The 27,893-nt window shown below is 52.7% G+C and overlaps 1 protein-coding gene across 4 annotated transcripts; it reads left to right on the top strand.

The window, feature by feature from the left end:
• Positions 1 to 2,533: 2,533 nt before the first annotated feature.
• EML2 (EMAP like 2) lies at positions 2,534 to 27,472 on the top strand. Of its 4 annotated transcripts, XM_061174269.1 has the most exons (22): positions 2,534 to 2,705; positions 5,295 to 5,513; positions 5,606 to 5,729; positions 5,914 to 6,018; positions 7,922 to 7,950; positions 8,158 to 8,287; positions 11,973 to 12,122; positions 12,821 to 12,890; positions 12,991 to 13,101; positions 14,144 to 14,239; positions 15,131 to 15,265; positions 16,142 to 16,241; positions 18,484 to 18,638; positions 18,796 to 18,921; positions 20,634 to 20,765; positions 22,828 to 22,895; positions 23,168 to 23,256; positions 23,494 to 23,591; positions 24,089 to 24,176; positions 24,753 to 24,848; positions 25,913 to 26,043; positions 26,369 to 27,472. In XM_061174269.1, the coding sequence occupies exons 1-22, from the start codon at positions 2,534 to 2,536 to the stop codon at positions 26,492 to 26,494; spliced, it is 2,550 nt and encodes an 849-aa protein (XP_061030252.1). In that variant the 3' UTR covers positions 26,495 to 27,472. The 4 variants fall into 4 exon arrangements, with proteins under 4 accessions (XP_061030252.1, XP_061030253.1, XP_061030254.1 ...); XM_061174270.1 differs by lacking the exons at positions 2,534 to 2,705; positions 5,295 to 5,513; positions 5,606 to 5,729; positions 5,914 to 6,018 and adding an exon at positions 7,366 to 7,402 and having other exon boundaries at positions 26,369 to 26,660; XM_061174271.1 differs by lacking the exons at positions 2,534 to 2,705; positions 5,295 to 5,513; positions 5,606 to 5,729; positions 5,914 to 6,018 and adding an exon at positions 7,381 to 7,458 and having other exon boundaries at positions 26,369 to 26,659.
• Positions 27,473 to 27,893: the final 421 nt, after the last annotated feature.

Raw genomic sequence — 27,893 nt, 5'->3', positions numbered from 1 at the left:
ATTGCAGCCTGCTGCACACCGTTCTGTATGTAGGAGTCTGATTTCCCCTCTCCTAGAATTGGAGCTCAGGGAGGTGGAGGGTGGGAGAAATGGGAGTTTGGGAAGCAGGAAATCTGAGTTCCTGCATTGTTTCTGTCAGTAACACAGTTAGCTGTGATCGTAGAAGGATAATGGCCCACGTCTATTTTGGTCATCACTTGGAACCCGTTATTGGTCTTATATAGTAGGTTTCACTGAGAAATGAATAGGGGTTGCTGTCATTTATGTGTGCCTACTGTGTGCCAGGCACTGTTCTCATGTGTGATTTACATAGGTGGCCTCACTAGGGCTTATGGAGGATACAGTGACAAACTGCCAACATCTGCCCACAATCTTCGAGGTCCTGCAAGATCTGCAGGCCCATTACCTCCCTCACCTCATCTACCGCCTGCTCTCCTCTTCCTCCACAGCTCCATCCTCACCGGTCTTCTTGTTGCTCCAGGAATATGCCAAACTCATACTTACCTCTGGACCTTTGCACTTACTCTTCCCTCTGCATGGAAAGCTACTTCCTGCCCCCTCCTTGTGTGACTGCTTCCTTCTTGTCATTTACATCTCAGCTCAAATGTCACTTCCTCAGAAAGACTTTCACTGGCCCCACTCTCTCTAAATTAGCCTCACCCTCCCATCCCTGACCATATCATTCTGTCTTATCTCTGTAATGCCAGGAGCTGAAATTATCTTACGAGCCCTGTGTCTGGTTCTTTATCTGTAAAATGGTGATGAAAATAGGACTTGCGATGAAGATAACTGAGTGCTTGGCACACAGTAAGTGCTCAATAAATGTTAGCTATTACTATTTACTTGTTTTCTGTATTGTAGTTTACTTCCTCCGCAAACTGCACAGTCCACGAGGGCAAACTCTGGGGCTGACCTGCTTATCACTGAAACTCCAGCACTTAGAACAGAGCTTGGCACATAATAGGCACTCAGTAAACATTTTTATTTATTTATTATTTATTTATTTATATTTATTTTTGTCTGCGTTGGGTCTTCGTTGCTGCGCGCGGGCTTTCTCTAGCTGCGGAGAGTGGGGGCAACTCTTCGTTGCGGTGCGAGGGCTTCTCGTGGCGGTGGCTTCTTTTGTTGCGAGGCTCTAGGTGCGTGGGCTTCAGTAGTTGTGGCATGCAGGCTCAGTAGTTGTGGCTCGCAGTCTCTAGAGCACAGGCTCAGTAGTTGTGGCGTGCTGGCTTATTTGCTCCATGGCATGTGGGATCTTCCCGGACCAGGGATCGAACATGTGACCCCTGCATTGGCAGGCCGATTCTCAAACACTACGCCACCAGGGAAGTCCCAAAATTTTCAAATGAATGAAAGAAGTAGGCACGATATGACCCCCCACTTTCCAGATGTGGAAACTGAGGCTCAAGGTCACAATCAAACTGGTGGAGTCAGGATTCAAACCCAGACCAATTTGGTTCCAAAGCCCTGGGCTTCCAAGGCCTGCTTGTGTCCAGAGGCAAATCTCTTCTGCTTTGGGCTCACTTCCCACCGCTATAAAGCATGTTCTGGGTCATTTCTAGGTGCTGACCCTCAATGGAATCTTGGAGAAGGTGGTCCAGTATTGTTTAAGTCCATTGTCAGCTTTTCTACCCTCCCCTCTCCCCCCAACTTCGGAGGCGGCTCCGACTGACACCGCCAGCCATCCAGGCATCACAGCTGGGCCTTTGTCAAAACCCGGACTGGATAATAAGGTTGTGGGAGATGAACGCTGTAGGGGAGGAGCTAAGGGCCTGGGGCGGCCAATAGGAAAGTGGAAGGAAAGGTTAGGGAGGGACTAACAGACTTGGGGGTAGGGGTATAAACTTAAGGGGCGGAGCCAATCCTATCAGGAGGCTGAGTCAAGGGCTCTGGGCCAAGCACCATCGCCCTGAGATGCTTAGGGGGCGGTGCCAAAAGCTCTGGGGGCGGGAATAGAACTTTAACCCCCCCCTCAGGATTCTGGGGGTGGAGCTAAGAGCCCTGGGGGCGGGCGTAGATAGAATAAACAAGAGCTCTAAGAAATGAGCTAGAATAAGAGTTCCAGGGCGGAGCTAGTGGATATCTGGGCGGATTTGAGACTCTGGGGTCAGGCTCTAGTCTTGCAAGGTGGCGTCTCGAAAATCCAGTAAAAGATTAGGGAGGTTTGTGGGGTGTGGGGTGTCTTCTTCCACCCTATCTTCCTATAAGAGCCGGGGGCTATGCTTCGGGCTGAAAAGCAGAGAAGGCCCTGCCCCTTCCAAACCTTCTGCATCCCTATTGGCGGAGGGGGCCTGAGAGACAGGCTCTCATTGGTCCTGAACAGGCGAGGGTGTCTAGAGAGAATACGCGCCTGTTGTGGGCGGGACCAGACAGTACCGAGGGGGATCTCGGGTCAGCCAATCCCGGCCCGAAGATTGTGTTGGGGGGCCTGGCAGGGGGTGTCCCGACACCCCCCCTTCCTGGGCATACTGGGGGATGACCCCGGTGCCAGGCCCGGCGTCGGCCGCCTGATGCCGGGCGGGCCGAGCCGGGGATGCTGGAACGAAGGGCGTTGCTATGGCAACGGGAGGCAGGGCCTGGGGGGGGAGCCCAGGCTCGAGCTGGGGCCGGGGGGGCTGGCGGTGGCTGTGGCGGGGCGATGGCGGAGCGCGGCCCGGCCTTCTGCGGCCTCTACGACACGTCCTCCCTGCTTCAATACTGCAACGGTGAGACCCCTCCTCAGTTCCGACCCTGGCCCCGCCCAGGGCTGGACCTATCTCCTCCTGCCCCAACCTCCTCCTTCCAAGTCCCCATCCTCGCCCCTTGCTGAAGATTCCCCTTTCTCCCCTAGCAGGACCCTGACCCCAGAGCAAGCTCCCTGATCCCCAAAGCCCTGATCCCAATCCCCCACCCTCTTCAACCCTCCTCTTTTTCAGAGGTGGCTGAACTGAGAGAAAGGAGCAGAACCTCAGGAGCTTGGGGCAGAAGGGGGGGAGGCCTGGAGGTCTGGAACTCTGCCTTCCCTATCCCCTCTCAATCCTCTGGGACCCTCCCCCTTCTCCCTAGCAGAGGGACAGATTAGGGGGAGAGTGGGATTTGGTGTTGGCTTGTGGGCTGGATGTGGGACTGGGTAGGATGACCAGAGGACTTTGCTTCGACTATACCCACCAAATCCTCAGGCCCCGCCCCTCCCACCCATTAGGACTCATCCCTTCTCCCTAGACAAATGGGTACGATACAAGAAGGGTCACTGTGGGTGTCAGGCCCAGATGAGGGAAGCTGGAGGCAGAGGGGAGGAGGAAGGGATGGGAGAAGTGGGAAGTGGGGGCTGATTTCCGGGCAAAAGTGCTGAAGGTGGGGGAATGGTCAGGAGGGAGCAGAGGACTTGAGTCATGGTGGGTCGGGGGTGGGCAGGCCAAGGCCTCAGAATGCAGCTGGCTCTTGGATGGGGGTTGAAGGGCCAAGGTGAAAGCTCCCCCATCTCACTCAGGGGCCCTGAGAAGGAACTATCTTCCATTTGGAGGCTCACTCCCCTGGGCACACACCCCAGTGTCAGGGACCACTGGAGTTGGCAGAGCTCCAGAATGCTTATTTTGTCTCCTCCGCCCCTCTAAGAGGCAGGCTGACAGGGTGCCTAAGCCTGGGGTCAAGTACCTGTTCTGCTGCTGAAAGGCTGTGTGTCCATGCACAAGCAACTTCATCTCTCTAGGTCTCAGTCCCCTTCCACCTTCTTGCCTCCTAAAATGGGTATGATACCACAGCTGCTAGAGTTGCTGGGAGCACTGGGTACCATAATAACAGTTAATTATATTCTGGATTTACTGAGCACATAACCAGAGCCAGGTGAGGTGCTAAGTGTTTTGCATGAAGAGTGCCTGCCACGTGTAAGCTCCCTATAGCAGATCTCATTTTGGGGGGGGGGTAGTAGTATTAATGGTAGGTAAGAGGGATCTTGGCACAAGGAGGTGAGCAGGCCCTCCTGCACCTCACCTATTGGCTGTTTGACCTTTGGTGATCTCTGCACACTCCCCAACCTCCGTCCTTAGTTTCCTCTTTTGCAAAACGCTTTGCCAACGGGACCCTGAGATTCCTCCTCTTATGAGTTCCAAGTCCTGACAGCTCTCTCCCTCAGACCTCGGGAGGCCCCCACTTTCCAATGCAGGTCCAGGCACCCGACCAGAGAGGCGCTGGGTGGGGGGCAGGGCGGGCAAGGCCAGGCAGGCGATTGGGCTGCGGGGGTTGGCGGGGGGGAGGGAGGGAAGGGATAGACGGCTGCACTGCGGAGCCCAGCGGACGGGCGGGGCGGCCTCCGACAGGGGATGGCAGGTGCTACTTCCACGCCCGGTTCCTGTTAATGATACCACCCTTACTTCTACCCGACTGGGAGCCAGGGCTTTCTTGGTTGTTGCCAGCAATGAGTCTGGGTATGAGTGGTCTGGGAGGGATGGGGGAGGGGGGACCACCTTGGTCCTCTGCCCCTCCCACTTCGGGAAAAATGGGCGGGGTGGGGGGGCGGCCCCTGCGGGAGATGGAGGAGTTATTTGGTTGCACCCATGGCCTAGAGGGGAGAGGGAGAGCCGAATCAGGGGCATGGGGTACATAAGCCAAATAAAGGAGGGGAATAGAGGGGAGAAGCTCGGGTCGGGGAAGAGAGCTTGGATGTCAGATCCCCGCGGGTATCTCCCTTCCGTGGGTCTCGGGTCTTGGATGCGCTGCCTGCAACTCCCATATCTGCCGTCAGGGGCCGCAGAAACTCTGTCCTTGCAGCAGGCTCGGGTGTCGAACCCCTTGGTGAGGAGAGAATGCGAAGGCGAGGGACCAGGCACGACCTTTTTGGCTTGGAAAGTCTTAGAAACAGAGAGGGAATGTTAGTACCCGCGATAAAATCTTGATATTCGTCAGAGAATATTGGGAATCAATTCTACAATGTTGGTGTCACTAGGGAAGTTGGTGTCATCCTTAAAATGTTTATATGACTCATATGTATTTAGCATCTTAGTCATAGAATCTTAAAACCAGAGTCGAGAGGCTCTTGATTCATAGACTCTTAGAAGGTTAGAGAGGAAGGGACTTCCCTAAGGTCACGTCTCCAGGGCGCTGCAACAAAGAGGAGTGTGCGGACAAGGGCTGAGAGCTGTGGGGATTTCCTTCCCCTTTTCTTGGCCCACATCCAAGCGTCCCAGCCCCAGGTTACTGGAGAGAAAGGGGGCGTGGCTGGCCCCAGGCTTAGACCAGGGAAGGCTGGAGGGACATCTCACCTCGGGCGTTGTAGCTCCTGGGTGGGCCCCCGCAGCCAGCGCTCCCTTGCCTTCCAGATGACAATTTGTCGGGCACGAGCGGGATGGAGGTGGACGACCGCGTGTCGGCGCTGGAGCAGCGGCTGCAGCTGCAGGAAGACGAGCTGGCGGTCCTAAAGGCCGCGCTGGCTGACGCGCTGCGTCGCCTGCGGGCATGCGAGGAGCAAGGCGCTGCTCTGCGCGCGCGGGGCACCCCCAAGGGCCGGGCGCCTCCGCGCCTAGGCACCACAGCCTCGGGTATCTTCGCTAAACTGGAGGGGTGAGATGGGAGGGACTGGGGCCAGGACCTCACACTCACCCCCTTCTGTCCTCTAACCCCATTCCTCTAGTGTGTCAGCTCTTGAAAGGCCTTCCCACCAGGACGCCCCTCAATGGCTCGGGACCCCCGCGGCGCGTGGGCGGCTATGCCACGTCCCCATCCTCCCCCAAAAAGGAGGCGACCTCCGGGCGCAGGTAAGGCACGGAAGCCAGGATCCCCAGTTTCCTCCAAGACGTCGGAGGCTGTTTATATGGAAACGGATGGACTCATGTGTCCGAACACCAGCAGTGGAAGGCCCGGGGAAGTTCTTGCCCGCCTCCGGCACTCGCCTGCTGGCCTCGCGAGCTCTGCCCCTACCTATGTGCTCTCTATTCGCAGTGCCCGCCGCTACTTGTCACCAGAGCGCCTCGCCTCAGTGCGCCGCGAGGACCCCCGCAGCCGCACCACATCCTCTAGCAGCAATTGTAGCGCCAAAAAGGAAGGGTAGGTGTCCGAAGCGGGGTCGTGCCACAACGGGTGGGGCCAGGACCCCAGTTAGGCTTGGAAAAGCATGGGGAATTTCGGGTGATGCCCCAGGCCACGAGGTGATAACCTAAAGCGCGGTCATCTAGTTCAGAATGCGGAAACAGTGCCGGAGGCTCGGAGAGACCAATCTTGTGATAGCGTGGTTGAACTGGAAGGCATGGAAACGCGGAGCCAACATGGAGGGGCGTGGTCAAAGCATTAAGGGGCTGGACTAGAACATAGGAGACGTGGATGATTAGAGTCTCTTGGATGAGCCGGAGTAGAAGTTAGGGAGGAGCCAGGTTTGTGGGCGTGGCTATTAAGGTAAATGGGAGAGTCCCCATTGAGTCTCAGAGATGCAGCCAGGGCAGGACCCTCAGAGGAATTTCTGCAGGAAATGGGGTAATCAGAGGGAGGGAAGTGATTGGAATTTGAGGGTGTGGCCAGAGGGTTAGCCAGGGCAGAATCAGAACCTGGGGTGGGGGTAATGGGCTAAGACCAGGTGCTGTAGTGTCCGATGCAAGAAGCTGGGCGGAGGGGAGCCTGGGGCGCTGCCAGGTGGAAATGGGCGTGGTTTGAAGGTTGGGCGTGGTCATAGGTGGACGTGGGCAGATATCAGTAGGCTTGAAGGGACTCTAGGTGAAAGTGGTCATGGTCTGAAGTTTGACCGGACCTGAGGAGGGTAGGCGGTTCCATGGGGAGCTGTCAGTTCAGGGGCAGGATCGGAAGGAGAGGTGTGTATGATCAGAATGTTGGGCGTGGTCAAGTTCCCAGAGCCCGGGCCACACTGAAGGTCTGGGCGGTGTAAAAACCTGAGTGTGGAGTCCTGATGCAGTGGGCGTGGTCAAGGCTTGGCGGGGCCGGACTAAGGCAAGACCAGAGTCAAAACCCACACATTTCAACCTCACTGAAATAATGGCAAACACGTACATAAGCTATGTGACAGGCACCACGCAAGGCATGTTACATGAATTAACTAATTTAAGCTTCGCAATCACCCGGGAGGTATGTATTTTTATTATCCCCAATTTAAAAGTGAAGAAACCGAGGCAAGAGGTTTGGCAATTTGTCCACACTGCTAGGAACTGGCAGAGCTGGGGTTTGAACTCAGGCAGACACGTCCCGGAGTCCATGTTCTCAAAAAACACTCTCCCTCCCCCCAAAAAAGAGCCTGGTATCACGACCCCACAGCCAGGGACTTGAGACCCAGTGTGACCCTCCGGCTACGGGGTTGGCAGTGGAGGGCGGGGCAGGGCGCGGCGGCGTGGGCGCCTCCCAGGGCCGGAAGCGGCGGAGCCGGTCCCGGCTCCACCCCCGGCCCCGAAGCTCCGCCAGCCGCCGCCATGAGTAGCTTTGGAGTTGGGTGAGACCCTCTCGCACACCCCGCTCCTCCTCGCGCTACCGGGATCTGGATCCCAGGTTTCCCCCTTCTCCGGGGACCCAGACCCACGGGCATCACCTCCTTCCGTCAGCAAAGGGAGTTGGAGACACGCCCCTTCCCTTAAACCCTCACCTCTTCCCTTCTTGAAGTTTGGGGCTCTGTGGGACTGGGGGTGGGGAGCGTTGGGAGAACCGTGCTGATTAGGTGGGAGGGGTACCTTGTGACGCTCCTCTTCCAGGATCGCGTCCCTGCCACTTCGTGCTGTTTGATCTTTGGCGATCACTGCCTCTCTGGGCCTGTGTCTTAGGCTCTGCAAGATCAACCGAGCAAAGCACACGGCCTGCAGAGAGGCAGCGCTCTGCTCCTTACTCGGCCCCCATTTTTCATCAAAGACCTCCGGGGAGCGCTGGGGTGGGGAAGTGGTTTCTCCCAATTTCTGACTTGCCTGCTAATTAGGACTTTCTTTCTTTTCTTTTCTTTTTTTTTTTCCTTTCCTGACAGCAAAACCAAAGAAGTTATCTTCAGCATGGGTAAGTAGGGAGAATGGGAGGGGCTTCCTGGGGTGAGAAGCCAGAGCTGGAGGTCAGGAAGCCTCGCTACTGGCTGGGCCTTTGCCTCTTTGACCTCATTTTCCCCACCTCTTTTAATTAAAAAAGTAAAAAAGCGAAGTCGGAAGGGGAAAGGAAATAGGGTTGGGGGCTGGTGTCAGCACCTGACCTCTGGGGGTGTTCTGGCAGAGGAGGGCTCCGTGAAAATGTTCCTGAGGGGCCGCCCCGTGCCCATGCTGATGCCTGACGAGCTGGCACCCAGCTACAGCCTGGATACACGCTCCGAGCTGCCTTCCCGCCGTCTCAAGCTGGACTGGGTGTATCCTTTTGCTTTAATCTCTTCCTCCCACTCCTCCCAACCCACCCGCCGCCCCTCACCCCCGCCCCCAGCCTGGAAGGGACCAGAGCCTTTCTGGTGTGGGACTTCAGCTGGAGGGAGGGTCTTTGTACTGAAGGTGGGACTTTCCAGGCCTCTGTGGCTTTAGGGGTCAGGAAGAACCTGGAGTCTGGAGGGAGCAGAGGAAGGCAGGTTAGCTGACATGACCTTTTATGATTCATTCAAGGAGCAAATGTTTGCTGAGCGCCCTCCATCTGTCAGATCCTCTTCTACGTGTGGGCTGTGTTCCCTGAGCTCACCTTCTAAAGTGGGGGAGACCGAAGACAGTGATTCAATAAATAAGATAATTTCAGTTAAGTAATAAATGCTGGGAATACAGTAAACTAAGCTCAAGTGAGAGGATTAACTGGGTTTCTCTGAGGAGAGGGCATTTGAGCTGAGAATCGAACATTCAGGGGCCAGCCTAGGAAGAACAGAGGGCACGGCAGGTCTAAGGGCTCTGCGGCCAGAGTGAGCTGGGTGTATTTGAGAAATGGAAGAAGTTGATAATGGTTAAGAACCCTGTCTTTGGAGCCTGGCAGAAATGGGTTAAAACCCCAGCCCAGCCTCTGGCTGGCTACGTGACCCTGGACAAGTCACCTTGCCATTCTGTGCCTCAGTTGCCTCCTCTGAAAAATGGGTGTCATGATCTCAGATTCATAAGGCTGTGAAACAATGTGCTCATCATATGGGCCTCATAAACAGAGATTGATTAAAATAATAGCTAATCATTATTGAGCACTTATTATATGCCAGGCACTGGTCAAAGCTCTTTCAAGTATAAATACGTTGAATAATATGATCCTTCTCTTTTGTAGGATTGAGAATATATTTTTACAACAAGTGGCCTCCGAGAGCTCTCTGAGGCCTGCAGGTTGGGAACTATTACCCTTTCTTTCCAGATGAGGAAACTGAGGTCAAGAGAGGGGACCAAGCAGAAAGAGAAAAACAAATATATTAACGTATATATGTGGAACCTAGAAAAATGATACAGATGAACCGGTTTGCAGGGCAGAAATAGACACACAGACATAGAGAACAAACATATGGACACCAAGGGGGGAAAGGGGGGAGGGTGGGATGAACTGGGAGATTGGGATTGACATATATAGACTAATATGTATAAAATAGATAACTAATAAGAACCTGCTGTATAAAAAAATAAATAAAATTAAATTTAAAAAAAAAAAAGAGGGGATATCAAGCCCTGTTCTAGGGAGTCAGAGCAGATCTGAGGCAAGAACTCTGATTCTGAGCCCCAGGCTTTTTCCAAAATGCAGACTGGGGCTTGGGATCAGCATCCTAGGGACCCAGTCCCTGACCTCCTCTCTTGGCCTTGGTTTCTGCTCTGGAGGAGGGAGGAATGTGGGAGCCCAGAGCCTCTTTAAGGCAGCTGGAAATATTCGCGGGAATCAAAGAATACCATGCTGTCATGTCAAGCTGGGCTTGATAAGTGAGCATCAAAAGAAAAGCAGTTGAGACAGCAACAGTCAGTATGGCCCTCATTCCCCAGCCCAAAACGGCTGCAGGGTGAAGCAGTTTCTGTGGGGTCGGGATACACATATCGACATTCATTCAAATGTTTCCTGAACATTCTGGGGCTAAGGGCTGGGTTCCAACAGTCCAGTGTGGGGGACAGGATCCATGACAATGACAACTCAGGCTGGGATGGGAGAACCCAGAGAGGGCAGCTGACCCAGCCTGGGCATCAGGGAAGGCTTCTCAGAGGAGGAGTTGTAGAAGAGAACAAGACGGCCCAGTCTTGGTCACTGTGGAACTGATAGTCTCATTAAGGAATAGGTGACGTTAACAAATTGATCAGATAAGTGGGATGAGTCTAGTGGAGGAAGTGAGCCTGAGGCTTGATCTGAGGACAGGGCAGCTGAGAAGGGTGGCAGGTAGCGTGTACTAGGCAAAGGGAAAGGTTAGTGCCAAGACCTGGGTGACAGTAGTGATCTTGGCGTTTTGAGAAACTCCAAGGTCAAAGAGCAAAGGAGGGCAGAAGCCCTGCTAAGGCCAGGGAGGGGCAAACCAGGCCAGTGGAGGAGCTTGGGCTTTCTCTTAGGGGAACTGGGGAGCCACAGAAAGTTCTGAACAGAGGAGGGTCACGTTCCTTCAACAAATATTGAACTCATATGTCTGCTGTGTACCAGGCGCTGATCTGGGCACAAGGGGTACATCAGTAAACAAAATGGACAGAGGTCCCTGCCCTCCTGGAGCAGACACTGTAGTTTGGGAGACACAAAATAAATTAAACAGATAACGTGCGGGATGCTGATGAATGTACTACAGGAATATGAAGAGGGAAGGGGGATGGGGGCAGTTGAGGGTGTGTGAGTTTGCAGTTTTTTTGTTTGTTTGTGTTTGGCCGTGGCGCAACTTGTGGGATCTTAGTTCCCCAACCAAGTATTGAGCCCAGGCCCCGGAAGTGAAAGCGCTGAGTCCTAACCACTAGACTGCCAGGGAATTCCAGTTTGCAGTTTTAAATAACTGGGAACTATTTGGGAGAGGCTTGGGAAGGCCTCTCCAAGGAGCTGACAGTTGAGTAGAGACCTGAAGGAGCTACGGGAGCCATGGAGAGATGAGGAGGAGGAGTATTCTGGTGGCCGGAAAAGCAAAGGCCCTGAGGTGACTGGAGCTGAACAGGTGTGAGGGGAGTGAGGAATCAGGGTCCAGATCAGGCCAAGCCTCTTGCCTGGGCTTTCATAAGGACTTTTTAAAAAATACTTATTTATTTATTTATTTGGGTGCTACGGGTCTTAGTTGCAACACGCGGGCTTCTCTCTAGTTGTGGCGCGCGGGCTCAGTAGTTGCAGTGTGCGGGCTTAGTTGCCCCATGGCATGTGGGATCTTAGTTCCCCGACCAGGAATCGAACCCGCGTCCCCTGCATTAGATGGTGGATTCTTAACCACTGGACCACCAGGGAAGCCCCCAAGATTTTGACTTTTGCTCTGAGATGGGAAGGTTCTGAGCAGAGGATGGATGTGAATTGACTTAGTGTTAACAGATTTTAACAGGATCCCTCTGTGGAGAGGAGGGTAGACAGAAGGTTATATTAGTTTCCTATGCTGTTAAAACAAATTACTACAAACTTGGTGGCTTAAAACAACAGAAAATCTCACAGTTTCTGGAGGCCAGAAATCCCCAGTCAAGGTGTCAGCAGGGCCATGGTCCCTCCAGAGGCTCTGGGGGGAGAATTTGTCCCCTGTCTGTCTCCTAGCTTTTGGTGGCTACTGGCAACCTTTGGGGTTCTTTGGCTTATAGTTGCTTTACTCCCATCTCTGTCTTCACACCGCCTTCTCCCACCCTGTGTCTGTGTCTTTTCTTCTCTGTCCCTTATAAGGACACTTGTCGCTGGAGTTAGGGCCCATCCAGATAATCCAGGATGATCTCGTCTTGAGATCCTTAATTACATCTGCAAAGACTCCTTTTCCAAGGAAGGTCACGTTCACACTTCCCAGGGGTTAATATTTTGGTGGACATATTTTTGGGGGGATACCATCATTCAACCTCCCACAGGGGTAAGAGTGGAAACAGGAAAACCTAGCTCTGATGACCTTCATCTGGGAGTCAGTCAGCAGATGCAATGCAAAACAGGCTCTTTAACCGGCCCCTGGGCACCTCCAGCTATGGCTACCGCGGCCGAGACTGCCGGGCCAACCTTTACCTGCTGCCCACAGGGGAGATAGTGTACTTTGTGGCCTCTGTGGCCGTGCTATACAATGTGGAGGAGCAGAGGCAGCGGCACTACCTGGGACACAATGATGACATCAAGTGGTGAGGCCTGGGAGGAGGATGCCAAATATTTCCTGCTCGGGACACTCTTAGGGGAGGTGGGCGGGGCCAGGCCTTCCTTGGCCTGCAGGCTGAATTCAGGGGGAAGAAAATGTGGATTGATTATCAATACTTCAAATGTCGGTGAATTCACTCAGATGCCTGAATTTTTCACTTCCTTTGAAAACTTCAAGTGGACACCCCAGACAATCCCACAGTGTGTTGGAGCCCCGTGGTGACAGCCCCTTTATTTTTTATTTTTTTATATTTGGCCTCACCGCACAGCATGTGGGATCTTAGTTCCCCGACCAGGGATCGAGCCCGTGCCCCCTGCAGTGGAAGCGTGGAGTCTTAACCACTGGACTGCCAAGGAAGTCCCTTTTATTTTATTTTATTTATTTTTGACAGCCCTTTTAAATGGGTGTGTTCTCCTGGCCATTTGTGGTACAGGCTTGAGCCCTCTGGGCACTTGAGTTAGAGACCGCAGGCCTGAGTCTTGCTTCTGAGCCAGAGTACCCAGAGAGTATCCCCTTATTGCTACTGAAGAGCTGAATCAGTGTTTATTGACTAAGTAACTCATTCAACCAAACTGTGGAATGAATAATCAGGCATCGCGACTGTGGCCTGCTGTGGGAGGGGTCCCGGCCTGTTGCGAGCCCCCCCCCCACTGAGCTCTGTCCATCTGCCCTCTCTCTCCTCAGCCTGGCTGTCCACCCTGATATGGTCACCATCGCCACTGGACAGGTGGCAGGCACCACTAAGGAGGGGAAGGTAACAGAGTGGAGGGGGCAGGACCTGGAGACTGGGATGGAGTCGGGGGTGGGTCAGGAAGCTGGGCCCCCCAGGTAACCGGCCTCTCTCTTTCCTGCAGCCACTGCCGCCCCACGTGCGCGTCTGGGACTCTGTTTCCCTCTCCACCTTACACGTGCTGGGCCTGGGGGTGTTTGACAGAGCTGTGTGCTGTGTGGGCTTTTCCAAATCTGTAAGTCCTGTGCCATCCCTCGCCTGCCCCGGGTGCCCCTTGGGGCTGGAGGCCACGCCTTCATCATGGCGTCACAGGTGCTGGCCACGCCCCCTGGCCCTCCAGGCTGTGTGCCCACATTTGTGGCCTCACAGGCCTGCTCTATTAGCCCTTATGAGGGGACCATATGTCTTGATTGCTCCGCAGAGAAACTCCTCAGTGATCCTTTGTAGATCAGTTAACGCTTTCTGTATTATTTTTTCACACCACCTTTCATTCTGGAAGGGTCCTTATCCCTTAGGCATTTTAAGCCCTGTGTCTAGGGCAGCCCTGCTCCTGGTACCACCACAAATGGGTGTTGGCAGGTATGGAGGAGATAAGCACAGAAATCGAGAGTTAGCCTTTAGGAATTTGTACAGCAATTTGACATTCACACAACATCCAAGTGTGTGATTGGTGGGCTTTTTTTTTTTTTTAATCGTATTTTACATTTTTACTGTATTTTACCAGAGTATTGGCTGCAATGGATCGGGGAATAAAAAACAACCTGTCATCCCGTAGACAGTTTAAGAACCTCACGGGTTTTCTGAGACCTGAGGAGACACTTGAGAACTTTGGGGAAATAAAGCTATTTTGTTGCCAAAGTGTGGGGGAAAGGAAAACTTTGCAAAATCAAAACTAACCTGCGCTTAACTACAGGTATAAAAAAGCAACATTGTCCCGACTTTATTAACTGTTCAACTTCACAGCCCTAAAAGTCATTCCATAGGAAAATGCAGATTAGAGGCTCTCAGTAAGAATTCCTGACCGCGGGCTACTTGCAGAGAAATTGTAGCTGAGGGGAAATTAGAGGAAGTTCTTAGGGAGGAGTCATTTCAAAAGGAAAATTATAAACAGCCTTTAAAATGTGTGTGGCCCTGGATGGGGAGTATATTTTAATGTGTTTCACATGACTTGGGTCAGGGCCTTTGAAACAGGCCTGAGTAGCTAATGCCCCAGTGGGCAAGGTGTTGGAGGGAGGGGGTGGATCCTGCCCCTCCCCCATCCTCTCTCCTCTTCGTAGAATGGGGGCAACCTCCTCTGTGCGGTAGATGAGTCCAACGATCACATGCTTTCTGTGTGGGACTGGGCCAAGGAGACCAAGGTGGTAGATGGCAAGGTGAGGTAACCCTTCTTATCCCCTCTCCTTGGGGTCTCCCTGTGGGATTGGCCAGATCTCAGTGTTCACAAGTCTGGAATCAGACTCATGTTGAAGTCCTGGCTTTGCCATTTGCTGGCTGTGTGACTTCGGGCAAGTAGCTTGCCCTCTCGGAGCTTCAGTTGCCTCATCTATAAGATGGGGATAATGGTAGCATCTTCCTTGTAGGGAAAATTTGGCTTTGATGTTGGCATATGGGGTGGGCAAACCAGGCCCAACAGGAGGATCGGTACAAGGTGGCTGCTGGTTCTGCTGTCCTGCGATGTCCAAGACAGACCTTGACTTACATCTCCGGGCGATAACCTGCTTTACAGATGAGGAACCTGAGGCATGGTAGAGGGGAGAGCTACTTGCCCAAGGTCACGTGCTCATTCTGGGCTGGGGGCAAGAGACCTAGGATTGGGACCCATGGTTTGGGGAAAGAGAAGTAGTTGAGGGGCTGGGCTCTCAGTGAGTTGATTCTGGACACAACCTGGCTGTGTGTCCTTAGGCAAGTGAATTCCCCTCTCTGAGCCTCACTTCGTCATCTGTAATGGGAGGTGCTAATGAGCCTTACCTTACAGGGTGCTGTGGGGTTAAATGAGTTGATGGATGTTAAGTGCTTGGCACAGAGGTTGGTGCAAAGTAAGGGCTCTCCTCGTGCCTGCCATTATGTGGATGAAGAAAACAATAATGCTTCACTGGCTGGCCCTGCTTCCTGTACTTTAGTTTGCCCGTAAAGGAGAGGTACAGGCAAGTTGGGTGTGCAAGCGCACAACCCACACAGCTGTAGAGGGCAGGCCTTCCTGGGTTGGGTATGGTGGTCCTGATGGCTTTGAGGTCCTCATTCAGAATCTCCCCCACCCCCTAAAGTGCTCCAATGACGCCGTGCTGGTGGCCACCTTCCACCCCACAGACCCCACCGTGCTCATCACCTGCGGGAAATCCCACATCTACTTCTGGAACCTAGAAGGGGGCGGCCTGAGCAAGCGGCAGGGCCTCTTTGAGGTGAGTGCCAGGGGTACTGGGGCAGGCTGGCCCTGAAGGAGGCTGGCAGGGACACCCAGGCAGACAAGAAGATACCCCAGGGGCTGGAGGTTGTAGGGATGCTGAGATATTGCCTGCTGGGGCCTCAGTTCCCTTATCCATACCAGTGGGGTGATCCTCCTTAACTCTTTGAAGTTGTGAGGGTTCAGTGGGATGAAGAGTATAGCGACTCCTAGCAGATAGTGGATGCTCAATAAATGGGTTGCTGCGGTTGTCAATATTCTGGATGAACAGAGGTCAGAGGCTGACTGGCCGAGAGAGACAGAGAGAGAAACAGCAGGAAGCACAGGGCCTGGGAGAGAAGATGCAAGCACACCTCTGACAGGGCTCCTTTGCCTTTGGTGAGAGTTGGGGCTTCTACCCCAAAAGGGGAGGCCCTGAGAACACCAGGCTCAGATGGAGATGAAGATGGAGATATTGAGATGAGAAGAAGGTGGGGCGGGGCAGGGTGAGGGACCTAGAGACAGACAGAAGAGGGGGCGGGAGGGAAGGAGAGGAGAGGGGCAGGGGCAGAGAGGGGGAGACCAAGGGACAGAGAGAGAGGAATCCAAGCGGAAGACAGCAGGGGAACCAAGGACAGAGACTGGGACAGAAGTCAGGGAGGAGAGAGAGGAGGGAGGAAGGGGGTGGGAAAGGGAGACAGTGTGGTCAGAAAGTGGTCTGTAGGCGATGTGACACTCCATGGGGGTGGATTGGAGATGAGGATGGTCCACACAGGGCCACTCCCCAGAGCATGGAGGGCATCCCCTGGACCATTGTCCTGGGTGACGGGTGAGCTCTGGGAGGCCGCCCAGCTTCAGCGACCCTCTGACACCTTCCCCTTCTCCCCCACCTTAGAAACACGAGAAACCGAAGTACGTGCTGTGTGTGACCTTTTTGGAGGGTGGCGATGTGGTCACCGGGGACTCTGGGGGGAACCTCTATGTCTGGGGCAAAGGTCAGTGTCAGCCCCACCTGTTTGGTTCCCCAACCGAGTCCTCCCTGACTCCCTTTGGCTGTGCGTCCCTTTCTCGGAGCCTGCTGATGTGGAATGTACGATACAACAATACAAGTCATTACTTGTCCAATTCTAACACCTCCATCAAGGCTCAGCTCCAGTATCCCCACCTGCATGAAATCTTCACTTATTCCCTCCCCTTGTCCTCTGCAAATCCCACGGCAGCGATCAAGTTTGAACTATAAATGAATGGGTTAACCCGGTGTGGATGGAGAGATGGATGGAGAGGTGGTTTGTTTCAGAGCAATGAATGAATGAATAAGTCAATGAATGAATGAAGCATTTGTCCTACCCAGTGAATAGAAGAATGAGTAGATGAATATGCTGTCCTTCTTAATAGGTGGGTGATTAGGTGAGTGAACAATTAAATATATGAATGGTTGTCCCCAGAACGGATGACTGTGTTAATAAATGACTAGGTCTTTTCCCAGGCAGTGGATTACTGTAAAGTTACGAATGAATGAATGAATGCGTTTATTCAGTCATCAAACCACTTCCTGGAACAATCAGTTCTTCATAACATGTTAATCCATTGGCTGAGGTAACCATTCATCTTGGGGTAGTGGGAGAGGAGTGGGTTTGGGAGTTGGGCAGGCTTTGGGTTCAGGTCTCAGCAGTGCTGTGTGCTCTCTATGTGGCCTTGGAAGAGTCATCTCCCTTCTGAGACTCAGTTGCCCCATCTGTAAAATGGGTATAATACTCTCTCCCTCATACGGTTGTTTTGAGCTTTTCTTGAGATTAGACAGCTGAGAATAAGCTCTGAATAATTGGCAGTGTGTCTTTCCCAGCAGACTCTAAGCTCTCTGAGGGCAGAGACTTGGTCTGATTGGTTCCCGTATCTCCAGTCCCATCACTGGGTCCAGCCCGCAGGGCTACAGGATGTTGGATGGGTGGGTGGTTAGAAAGATAGGTGGACAAAAGGACGTATGTACACGTGGCACCACTTCTGAGCCTCGAAGGATGGAATTGAAGAGAGTTGCTTTTTCTTCCTCTCCACTGAGTCCCTGCCCCAGCCTCTTCCCTGGTTCCCGGGCCTTCAGTCTTGTCCCCTCCAATTCAGTTTGTTCTCAGAACCAAATGTAAATCTGACCCTATCCTTCCCCTGCTGAACCCTTCCATTACTACCCAGTTCAGATCCCTCAGAACAAGGTCCGGATTCCTCACTGAGGTCTGCAAGGTCCAGATTCCTCAATGAGGCCATGCATGGTCTGGCCCTGCTTTCTCTTGTCCCTTGCATGTTATACTTGGTCACACCAGATTTCTTTAGTTTCCTAAATAGTCCATGTTCTCTCTGCCTTTTGCACATGTTGTTCCTTCTGCCTGGAACACTTTTCTACCCTCTGTTGTCCTAGCCAACTCCTACTCAACCTTCAGATCCTTGCTCAGCTGTCCCCTCCTCCAGGAAGCCCTCCCTGACCCACCAGGCTAGGTGCCCACTCTGGGATCCCACAGTCTCCTGGGTTTCCCCATCCCAGCCCCAACCATGTTGGGTCGTCACTGACTGGTAGTAGGTCTGTCTCTGAAACTCGACTGTGATCCCTGTGAGGGTAAGATCTGAGGTTGCCTTCATCAATACCCAGCATCACCCAGCATGAGGCTGGGCCCAGAGTAAATGCTAGTTTAATAATTGTTGACTGAATGGATGAATGAACAGATGGTTAGGTTGACAGATGAGTGGATAGATGGGTGAATGGGTAGATGGATAGGAAATAAGATGGAAAATGGGTGGATGTTTGGATAGAAGGATGCATTGACTGGTGAGTGGGTAGTCAGATGAAAGAGAGGGTGAATGAATGGATGAGAGGCGGATTGATGGATGGATAGAAGGAAGGAAGGGTTGATGGCTGGATGGATCGGTAGATGGGTGATTGGATGGGTGAGTAGATAGATGGATGGACAAACCAGTAGATAGGTGAGTGGATGAATGGGTGGGTAAGTGGGTTAGGGTTAGGGTTAGGGTTAGGATCAAAGGGTGGATGGGTAGATGTTACTTCAGATGGTTTATTAGATGGATGATAGGGTATTTGAATAGATGGGTGGTTGAGTAGATGGGTGGGTGGAAGGCTGGGTAGAAGAAAAGGTGAGTGAATGGCTGGATGTAGGATTGAGAGTTTGAGGTGTTTTCTGGGGTCAGTATGGGGGAGCTTCCCCATGCTGACCTCTGCCCCTGGCCACCCTGCAGGTGGGAACCGTATCACACAGGCCGTGCTGGGTGCCCACGATGGCGGCGTGTTTGGGCTCTGCGCCCTGCGGGACGGGACGCTGGTGTCAGGAGGGGGCCGCGATCGGCGGGTGATCCTCTGGGGTCCCGACTACAGCAAGCTGCAGGAGGCGGAGGTGAGGGGGAGAGGCTCATATGAAGGTGAGGAGACCTCCTCCCGCCCCACTAATACTAGACCCTGCTCTCCCAGCCTGTCTCCCCCACCCCCCAACCCCACCTCTGCGTGTGTCCTACACTCATCTGCCTGCCCCCCACCCCCCTTTGCCTACCCAGGTCCCCGAGGACTTCGGCCCCGTGCGCACCGTGGCGGAGGGCCGGGGCGACATGCTGTACGTGGGGACCACCCGCAACTCCATCCTGCAGGGCTCTGTCCACACTGGCTTCTCGCTGCTCATCCAGGTGAGCTTCTCTTCTGCACCTGCCCTGCTTCCTCCCCACCCGCCTCTCTTCTCTCCTCTGCACCATTCATTCCTCCTCTCTTCCCACTCCCATTTCACCTCACCTCCCTGCCCCATCCCCATCCTCTGGCCTGGTAAACACCACTTACCTTCCCTTTAACTGCTCCTGACACATAACCCCACCCCAGAACACCCCACGGTCCAGCAATGGGTTAACTGGTAGCACAGCAGAGGGGTCCCAGGACCCTGCTCCAGCTGTGCTGCCCCCTGCTGGTCAGGGTGGTGTCCATGTCTGTAAGTGCCCTGGCAGGTTGTCACACAGGCCTTGAGCCACACACCTCCCAGGTCTCTGGCTACAAGGATCTAGGAAGACCCTCTGGAGTCTTCTCAGATGCCCATTCCTTCATCCTCGTGGGCCAGAACCCTACCACACATCCAAGTAAAAAACCCAGCCTACTGGGGGAATTCCCTGGCCGTCCAGTGGTTGGGACTTTGCACTTCCACTGCCGGGGGCCTGGGTTCGATCCCTGGTAGTCAGGGAAGATCCTGCAAGCCACATGGTGCGGCCACAAAAAAAAAAAAAAACCTGGGATCGAAGCACAGCCCTGTCGCTCACTCACTGTGTGATATGAGGCAAGTGAATAACCTCTCTGTGCCTCTATGAACCAGGAGAATAATAGAACTGACTCATGGGGTTTTGTAAGGATTCAATGAGTCAGTTCATGCACAGCATTTAGAATGGTGCCTGGTACAGAGTAAGTGCTCAAAGAGTCTTGGCCAAAATTACTCCTTGTTCAGTGCCCCCCTGCCCCTTCCTTCCTTCCTGACATGCATTTTACCTCTTACATGGTAGTTGAGATCTGTACAGCAGCTGCATTTAGATTCCCCCCTCTGGCTCTTGTTTCCATGGAAGAAGATGAGGAAAAACAAGGGCTAGAGGGATTTCCTAGGGGTCCCAAGACCAGAAAGGACCTTAACGACCTCTAATAATAGTATTTAGTATTAACTATATTATTATATTACTAGGCTTATATTATTTATTAACATTAATCATTATACTAATATCAATAATTATAATTCTGTTGATTATCATTGTTAATTACTGTAATTATATATTAATAGTGTATGTTATTACTACTGATAATAGTCAGCCACTTCCATTTGGTGAGCACTTTGTACCAGCCTCATACACTTTCCATCTATTCACACTTTCCATCCATAATTTGAGTGAGCAGAACAATGCCATGAGACACATACAGTGATTGGCCCCATTTTACAGAAGATGAAACTGAGGCTCCAAGGAGAAGTCATCTGCCCAGGTGACTGCCACAGTCAATAAGAGAGAGCTGCAGTCAGACTCACCAGGCTGAGTACCCTCCATGGGTTCCTACAGCCTGCTGGGCACCATCTGACTCCCAAGGTCAAGCTCCTACTCATCATGTCTCTTGCCTCCCATTGTGCACACTGGAAAGCAGAGACCTGGGGGGAGGGGCAACATTTGCCTCGAGCCCCACACTGGGGCAGGGGTCTGCCCAATCACAGCCTCCTTCAGATACACTGGGGAAAGGGTCTTCCCTGGGTCACCTGTGGGAAGAGTGTGTTGCTGGGGCTAGTCCAGCACTTCTTTCTGGCATCAGACTTTGGGGAGGTGGGGGATGCAGCGGAAAGGCCTGGATTGGCAGTCTCCATGCTGTCATCTCTCCTTTCCGCCAGGGCCACGTGGAAGAGCTGTGGGGCCTGGCCACACACCCCAGCCGGGGACAATTTGTGACATGTGGTCAGGATAAGTTGGTGCATCTGTGGAGCGTGGAGTCCCACCAGCCCCTGTGGAGTAGGATCATTGAGGTAAGAGGATGGGGGACTTGACACACCATTCTAACAGAACGACTTGTCTCAATGTGTCAGGGTTCAGTGCATCAAATGGAAGCCACACTTGGTGTCTTTAAGCAGAAGGGGATTTAATGCAGGGAACTGGGTGCTTACAAACTCACTTGGAAGGGCTAGAGGAGTGGGTTCTCGACTGGAAGGAAGCCCAGAACAGCACCACAGAACTGACCTGCCAGAGGAGCTGCTGCCTCTGCCACAGTCAGGAAGGTGGGGAGTCAGGAACCACTGAGTTCAAGAAAATGCTGTCATCGTAACTGCAATCCAGGAACCAGGATGCTGTGGTCGCTCAAATGTTGGCTCTAGAGCTACGCTGTCCAATACACGTGGCTATTCAAACTTAAATTAACTTTAAATGTAAGTAGAATTAAAAATTCAGTTTCTCCTTTGCACTAGCTACATTCCAAACATGTGGCTAGTGGCTACCGTATTGGAAAGTGCAGATAGAGAACATCTCCATTATCGCAGAAGGTTCAGTTGGACTGTCTTGCTCTAGAGTGACCCAATGCTGGCTACATTTACAATGGCCAAAAACAGATACTCTGTGCCCTTGCCTTTCAAGGCTAGTGACTGCTCACCAGCATAGCAAATGCTATTGCTTTCACAACCCAACTGATCAGTGGAAGTGGCAGAGCGGGGCTTCCACCTTGTACCTTCCAGAGCCCGCAATAGTGCAACTGATTGTCAGGCCCAAATCACAGCCGACCCTAGCTACAAGGGATTCTGGGCAATGTAGTTTTTAAGCTCTCCTGCCTGTGTGGTATGGGACAGTAGAAGGTCAGTCATCATATTCCCCACACCACCCTTTGAGGTTTTGCTCCAGGAATCCAGGGTTACCTATGATCCTGGAACACTTGATGGCCTTTGAACTTCTAGGAGTCAGGGATGGTGTGCCCTGGAAATTATTAGGGCCATGTATAATAATCCTCACTCTGGCTGCCTAATTGAGCACCTACTATATGCTAGGCCCTGTGCTCAGCACAGCAGTTCTCTAGCCAGGGCATAAGAACCACCTGAGTTGTTAGAAACACAGAACCCTGAGCCCCAAGCATGGGAAGTCTGATTCAGGAGGTCTGAGTTTAGTCCCAGAAATCTGCAATTTATAACAAGAACAAGCTCCCTCGGGTTATTCTGATTCGGGCAGTCTGCCCACCATGCCTGACATTGGCTTAGCACTTTACCCACATTGTCTTTTTAACTCGCCCCCCATCCCAACCTCCACAAGGCAGTAGAGATGATGGATCGCCCAGAAACAGGAAGGTAAAATCAGGAAACAGGCCCAGAAAGGTAAAATCACTTGCCCTTCGTAATTACAATCATAGCTGACCTTTATTCAGTGCTTCCTGTAGGCCATCTTACTCACCAGCTTACCATTCTAAGGACTTTACACCTTGCTTATAACAGTCCTGGGGAGTGTGTATTGATGTTCTCCGTTTGGGGCAACCAAGGCCACGATGGGGAAAGTTATTTGATGTCACATAACGAGGAAGTGTCAGGGCCACAGTTTCAAACCACGTCTGATTCCATGGTGCTCTGTTGCCTGCAAATCAACCAAATGCCCCCGAAATTTAAAAATTTTGTGGTAGGAGTTAGATAAAGATATGGGGAAACAGGCACTCAGGCAAGCCTAGTGATAGGTCAATATAATTTTACAATGGAAAGCAAATTGGCATGATATATCAAAAGTCTTAAAAATATGGATAGCCTTTGTCCCAACAATCTCACTAGTAGAAAAGTCCCTAAGGAAATCATCTTGGGTTTATAAAGCTGTGGGAGGTTAAAACAGGACTGAAAAAGTATCCAGAGTCAACAGTGAAAGGAGGAATATTTTCTGTTCGAGCTGACATGTTAAAGGAAAGGAGAGTGGTTTCCAGAGCATCTGCAGCAGCAGGTTACTGGAGGGCAGCAGAGGGAGGTGAGAGCCCTCATGCCAGGCTGAGAGTTGGCTCTGAGGCTGGGGAAGTGTGGGCCAGATGGAAGGGGGACCCCAGCTCCCAGCCCTTCCTCTTCTCTCCCTCCTCAGGACCCTGCCCACTCTGCTGGCTTCCACCCCAGTGGCTCTGTCCTGGCCATTGGCACGGTGACTGGCAGGTAAAGCTGATGGGCATTTGGGGAGGGCTTCTCTGCTCCCCCCAGGAACTATCCCTTGATCACCTCCCCCCGCCTTCCCTACTGCCCCAAAGCTTACAGAGAATGATAATTAGGTACCAACTGTTTACCAGGCCTTGATCTCCCAACATTCCTCTGGAGTCAGCCTCTCTCCCTAATCTTTTCTGGGGTCCTTCCCTCAGGCCCCACAGATTGCCACCCTTCTCTACCAGATCAGCTCACCCCTCCTCTCCCACCATGCCTTCTCCTTAAAGATGGCTGCTGCTGGACACAGAGACCCATGACCTGGTGGCCATCCATACAGATGGGAATGAACAGATCTCAGTGGTCAGCTTCTCTCCAGGTAAGGGGATGGGGCCAGGGAGGGGACCTTGGAGAGGCCAGGCCTGGGAACTGAAGCTCAGAGTTACTGGCAGGGGGAAGGGGTGGAGTCTGTGTGGCACGGCCTAAGGGCGGGGCCAGGCCTGTGGCAGGGATGGAACTTGGGACTACTGAGGAGTCTGGGATAGTGGGGGGCTGAATCTGAGAGAGGAGGGGTAGAGCCTGGGTGCCTCCTCATAGCCCCCTCCCCCTCCCCCAGACGGGGCGTACCTGGCCGTGGGCTCCCACGACAACTTGGTGTACCTGTACACGGTGGACCAGGGCGGCCGCAAGGTCAGCCGCCTGGGCAAGTGCTCGGTGAGTGGGCAGTGGCCCCCAGCCCGCGCCGCCACCCCATCCAGGGGGTGCAGAATTAACCAGTTTTCTACCTCAAGGGAGCACAGCTTCAACACTCAACTGACTGCCCTGATCACATCAAGGAGTTTTAGCCCCGCCCACACATTTACCCTCTCCTGTGTTTCAAGCCCGTCCCTTTGTGTAGCCCCGCCCCTCACGTTCTAAGCACACCCTCTGTGTAGCCCAGCCCCTTGCATTCGAAGCCCGCCCCTCTGTGTCTAGCTCTGCCCACTTGTTCTAAACTCCCCCTTGTGTTCTAAGCCCTATTTGTCTAGCCCCGCTCATCACAGTCTGGCCCCGCCCATGATAGTGTGGCCCCGCCCCCACACCCCAAAGGCTTGTGTATCTTTCCTCGAGACCCCCTGTGTTTTCACCCTACCTTTGTATTTTGCCTTCCACCCATCCTGGTCTGATCCTACCCGCTCCAGCTCTAACTCCACCTCTTCCCTCCCCTGCAGGGCCATTCCAGTTTTATCACCCACCTGGATTGGGCCCAGGACAGCAGCTGCTTCGTCACCAACTCTGGGGACTACGAGATTCTGTACTGTGAGTTCTCTGAAACCCAAAGGCATTCCTCCTTCAGCCTCTCTATTGCGTGTGCGATTTGCATAGCCTTCCCTGGGTTCTGGAAGGGGAAGTAGGGGCTTCAAGTCCCTTCTCCTCTGGCTGTTTTATTCAGGGGTTGATCTGATTGGCTGGTCTCCTGGCTTCTGGTTTCCTCCCTGGTGGACCCAACTTTTAACCAGTTCCTCCCCCTCTGGGTTGGATGACTGGGGTACAGGTTTCTAAACAGATACCCCTGCTCTCGTCTTGAGATGTCACCACCCAGGATCTAGCGCCAGTCTGGAGAGGTAGAATAAGCCCTGGGACCTTAGCCTCCTGTGTCGGACCTCAGTGCCCATTGTCTGTGAAATGGATGAATTAAGTCAGTAGTTTTTCCGTTTGGTTTTTGGTTTTTGGTTTTCTTGGCCACGCCGCGCAGCTTGCCGGATCTTAGTTCCCCGACCAGGGATCGAACCCGTGCCCCCTGCAATGGAACCGCGGAGTCCTAACCACTGGACCGCCAGGGAATTCCCAGTAGTTCTTTCTGCTCTGAACACCTCCTCCCATTTTCTGCCCCAGGGGACCCAGCTACCTGTAAGCAGATCACTACTGCAGATGCTGTGAGGAACGTGGAATGGGCCACGGCTACTTGTGTCCTGGGTTTTGGCGTGTTTGGTAAGTTCTGGAATGGGGAAAGTCTTGCTGAGGACAGGAGTTCCAAGAAACATCCCTGACTGGTGGTTTTCACAGTCTCTTATTACCTCTAAGGTGGGAAACTCATTCCTTTAGACATGTGAGCAGCAGTATTTTTATAAGAGGAAAGGTTAGGGTGAGGTGACTACTCAGGTCCCTTGGAACTGTAATGAAATGAGACCAATTGGGGGTGTCACCTGGCCCAGGGAGATTCACACAGCCTGTGTCCCAGTCACCCATTCATTCAGGCATTAATGCACTCAACACATACCCCCTGAGCACCTCTGTGCCCAGCTGGGCAGTGCTGAGACCCAGTGGTGACCACGACAGCCCTGACCCTGCCATCATGGGTCTCACAGTCCAGTGGAAGAGAGAGACCTGTCCCCAGACCACCCAGAGTAGACTGGGCTGGGACAAGGAAGTCCAGAGAGGACACCTGGCCCCAGCCTAGGAGGGAGTCAGGGAGGGCTTCCTGGAGGAAGGGACATCCAAACTGGATCTGCAGGATGAGGAGTTAGGTTCTAGGGTGGTGAAGAAGGAAAGCAGTGGCTAGGCGAAGGGAATAATAGCCATGTATAAAAGCCTAGAGGTGACAGAGCTTGGTATTTGGAGAAATGCAAGAAGGCAGGATGGCTAAATCACTGCAGAGTTCAAGGGAAGCACTGGTAAGGACAAGGCTGGAGCAGTGTGGGGGACAAGGCAGAGCTTGGGGGTCATGGTGAAAAGCCTGGGCCATGGGAGGTTTTTTTTTTTTTTTTTTTGTGGGATCTTAGTTCCCTGACCAGGGATTAAGCCCAGGCCCTCAGCAGTGAGAGCATGGAGTCCTAACCATTGAACCGCCAGGGAATTCCCCATGGGAGGGCTTTGAGCTATAGAGGGATAGGGTCAGATAAGCATTTCCAAAAGATTATTCCAATTCTCATCCCTGGCTAGAGACAGGCTAGGTGAGAGAAAGGCCGGGAGGCTGGGGCTGGGGCCTACTCGCCTTGGGGGTCCCTGGCCCCAGCTGCCATCTTACCACCAGCCACCCCCAATCTTGCCTGCAGGGATCTGGTCTGAGGGAGCAGATGGTACTGACATCAATGCCGTGGCCCGTTCCCATGATGGGAAGTTGCTGGCTTCAGCTGATGACTTTGGCAAAGTCCACCTGTTTAGCTACCCCTGCTGTCAGCCTCGAGTGAGTCCCTCTGGGGGGCTGGCAGGGTGGAGGTACCAAGCAGCACTGCAGGCAGGATTAAGGCAGCCCTTTCCGGATCCCAGCTTCACCATCTGTACAAGGAGGGCAGTGGCTTGATCCCAGGGGCCCTTCTTAACTTGAAAGTCGATAAATTACCAAGTCTGTAGTGCTAAAGCTCTGAGCATCTGCATTGTGAGATCTTTGGTTCTTTTTCCTATTAACTCAAGAAATATTTATTGAGCACTTACCAAATGCCTGGGCCCAGGGAATACAGCAGTGAACAAGACAGATGACCTCCTTTCACTTCCTTCTTTCCGTATCACAGGCTCTCAGCCACAAATACGGCGGACACAGCAGCCATGTGACAAATGTGGCCTTCTTGTGGGATGACAGTGTGGCCCTGACCACAGGGGGCAAGGACACCAGCGTGCTGCAGTGGCGGGTGGTCTGACCTGGTGGGTGGGGGGGTTCCCAGGAACACGGGGCTCAGGTAGAGTCAGGTGGCAGGGTTGGAATTCTATTTTCGGGAGATGTCTATTGCCGAGTAGAGTAATATATACCCAGAGTATGTCTATAGCAAAGGGGGTTATGGGGGTGGGAGGGTGGACTGACAGACAGAAGTCTCTATTTATTGGGGTGGGAAAAGGGGTCACATTGCTTTGGGGGAGCCATTAGGGTGTTTGGTTTGGGGTGTTTTTTAAGTTTATTATTTTATATCATCCGGAAATAAAAACACGTGCACTGAGGTGGAGTGTCAGGGTCTGTGTATATGGTGTGTCCATAGATTGAGTGTGTCTATAAGTGTATGTGTACGAGGTGTGTGTGTGTGCATATTTTACAGCGTTTGTGATGAGACACCATTATCAGGTCTTTATTCGTCTTTAAGCTTGACAGAAACCAAGCTTGCTCTAACTTAGGCCAGAGGAGGACTCAATTGATCGACATTGCCAAACAAGGAAGGGCAGTTGTCCCCTCTGGCCTTCAGGGCCATCAAACCAAGGATTTGAGGGCAACCAAGGTACTCCATACCTTCTCTCACCTTCTGCAAGTCAGCATGTTTCTCTGGGACCAGCATTCTCCACACCACGGAAGGATGGCACCCAGCAGCTTGAGCCCCAAGTCCAAAAATCCCAGGGAAGGGCTATGATTGGCCCATCTGCAGATCTATCAACGTGGCCTGTTGTTTGGCCTGCTGTGATTGGTTCCACTTGGGTGAAGGCCAACCCTGGACCAATGATTGTGGCCAGGAAGATGGAATCCTGTAAAAACACGGAAGCCTCCACTTGAACCACGAGGTTGAAAAAGGGCGAGGAAAGTTTTCAGAGAAGTGGACTGATGACCCAGCTAGATTCAGGGGGCTCAGATGTGATTGGGGTTTTCCTTTTGGGGATTTCTCAGTGTAGTATCTGTAACTTTGAGCAAATTTTTAACTTTAACTTTGTATCGATGTATGTTACATGCAGAGAAGTACGCTCATCATAAATGTATAATCACAAACTGATCCCATCCATGCAGCCAGCTCCCAGATGAAGAAGTAGAACATCCCCAGGCCCCAGAAAGCGTCCTTGTGCCCCTTCCTAGTCATTGCGCACCACCGCCCGGCCCCCGCCAGTAATATTTATCCTATTTCTCACACCATAAAACAGTTTTACCCATTTTTGTACTTTAAATCAGAGGTCAGCAGACTGTTTCCGGAAAGGGCCATATAGTAAATATTTTAGATTTTATGAACCACTCAGTCTCTGTTCCAGCTAACTCTGACATTGTCGTGTGAAAGCAGTCACAGACAATGCAGGCATGAATGAGCTTGGCTGTGTTCAAATAAAACTATGGATACTGAAACTTGAGTT

This window comes from Eubalaena glacialis, chromosome 18 (assembly GCF_028564815.1).
Source record: "Eubalaena glacialis isolate mEubGla1 chromosome 18, mEubGla1.1.hap2.+ XY, whole genome shotgun sequence".
Taxonomy (NCBI): domain Eukaryota; kingdom Metazoa; phylum Chordata; class Mammalia; order Artiodactyla; family Balaenidae; genus Eubalaena; species Eubalaena glacialis.
The sequence above is the reverse complement of the archived record's forward strand: the minus strand, read 5'-3'. Positions and strand labels throughout refer to the sequence as shown.

What these genes read in the sequence shown, in the direction of transcription:
- EML2 (XM_061174269.1), top strand. Translation starts at nt 2,534, where the DNA reads ATGCTGGAACGAAGGGCGTTGCTATGGCAACGGGAGGCAGGGCCTGGG. An exon ending in CCTAGGCACCACAGCCTCGG is followed by an intron (nt 5,514 to 5,605) that starts GTATCTTCGCTA and finishes CCATTCCTCTAG; the next exon opens with TGTGTCAGCTCTTGAAAGGC. An exon ending in GAGGCGACCTCCGGGCGCAG is followed by an intron (nt 5,730 to 5,913) that starts GTAAGGCACGGA and finishes CTCTATTCGCAG; the next exon opens with TGCCCGCCGCTACTTGTCAC.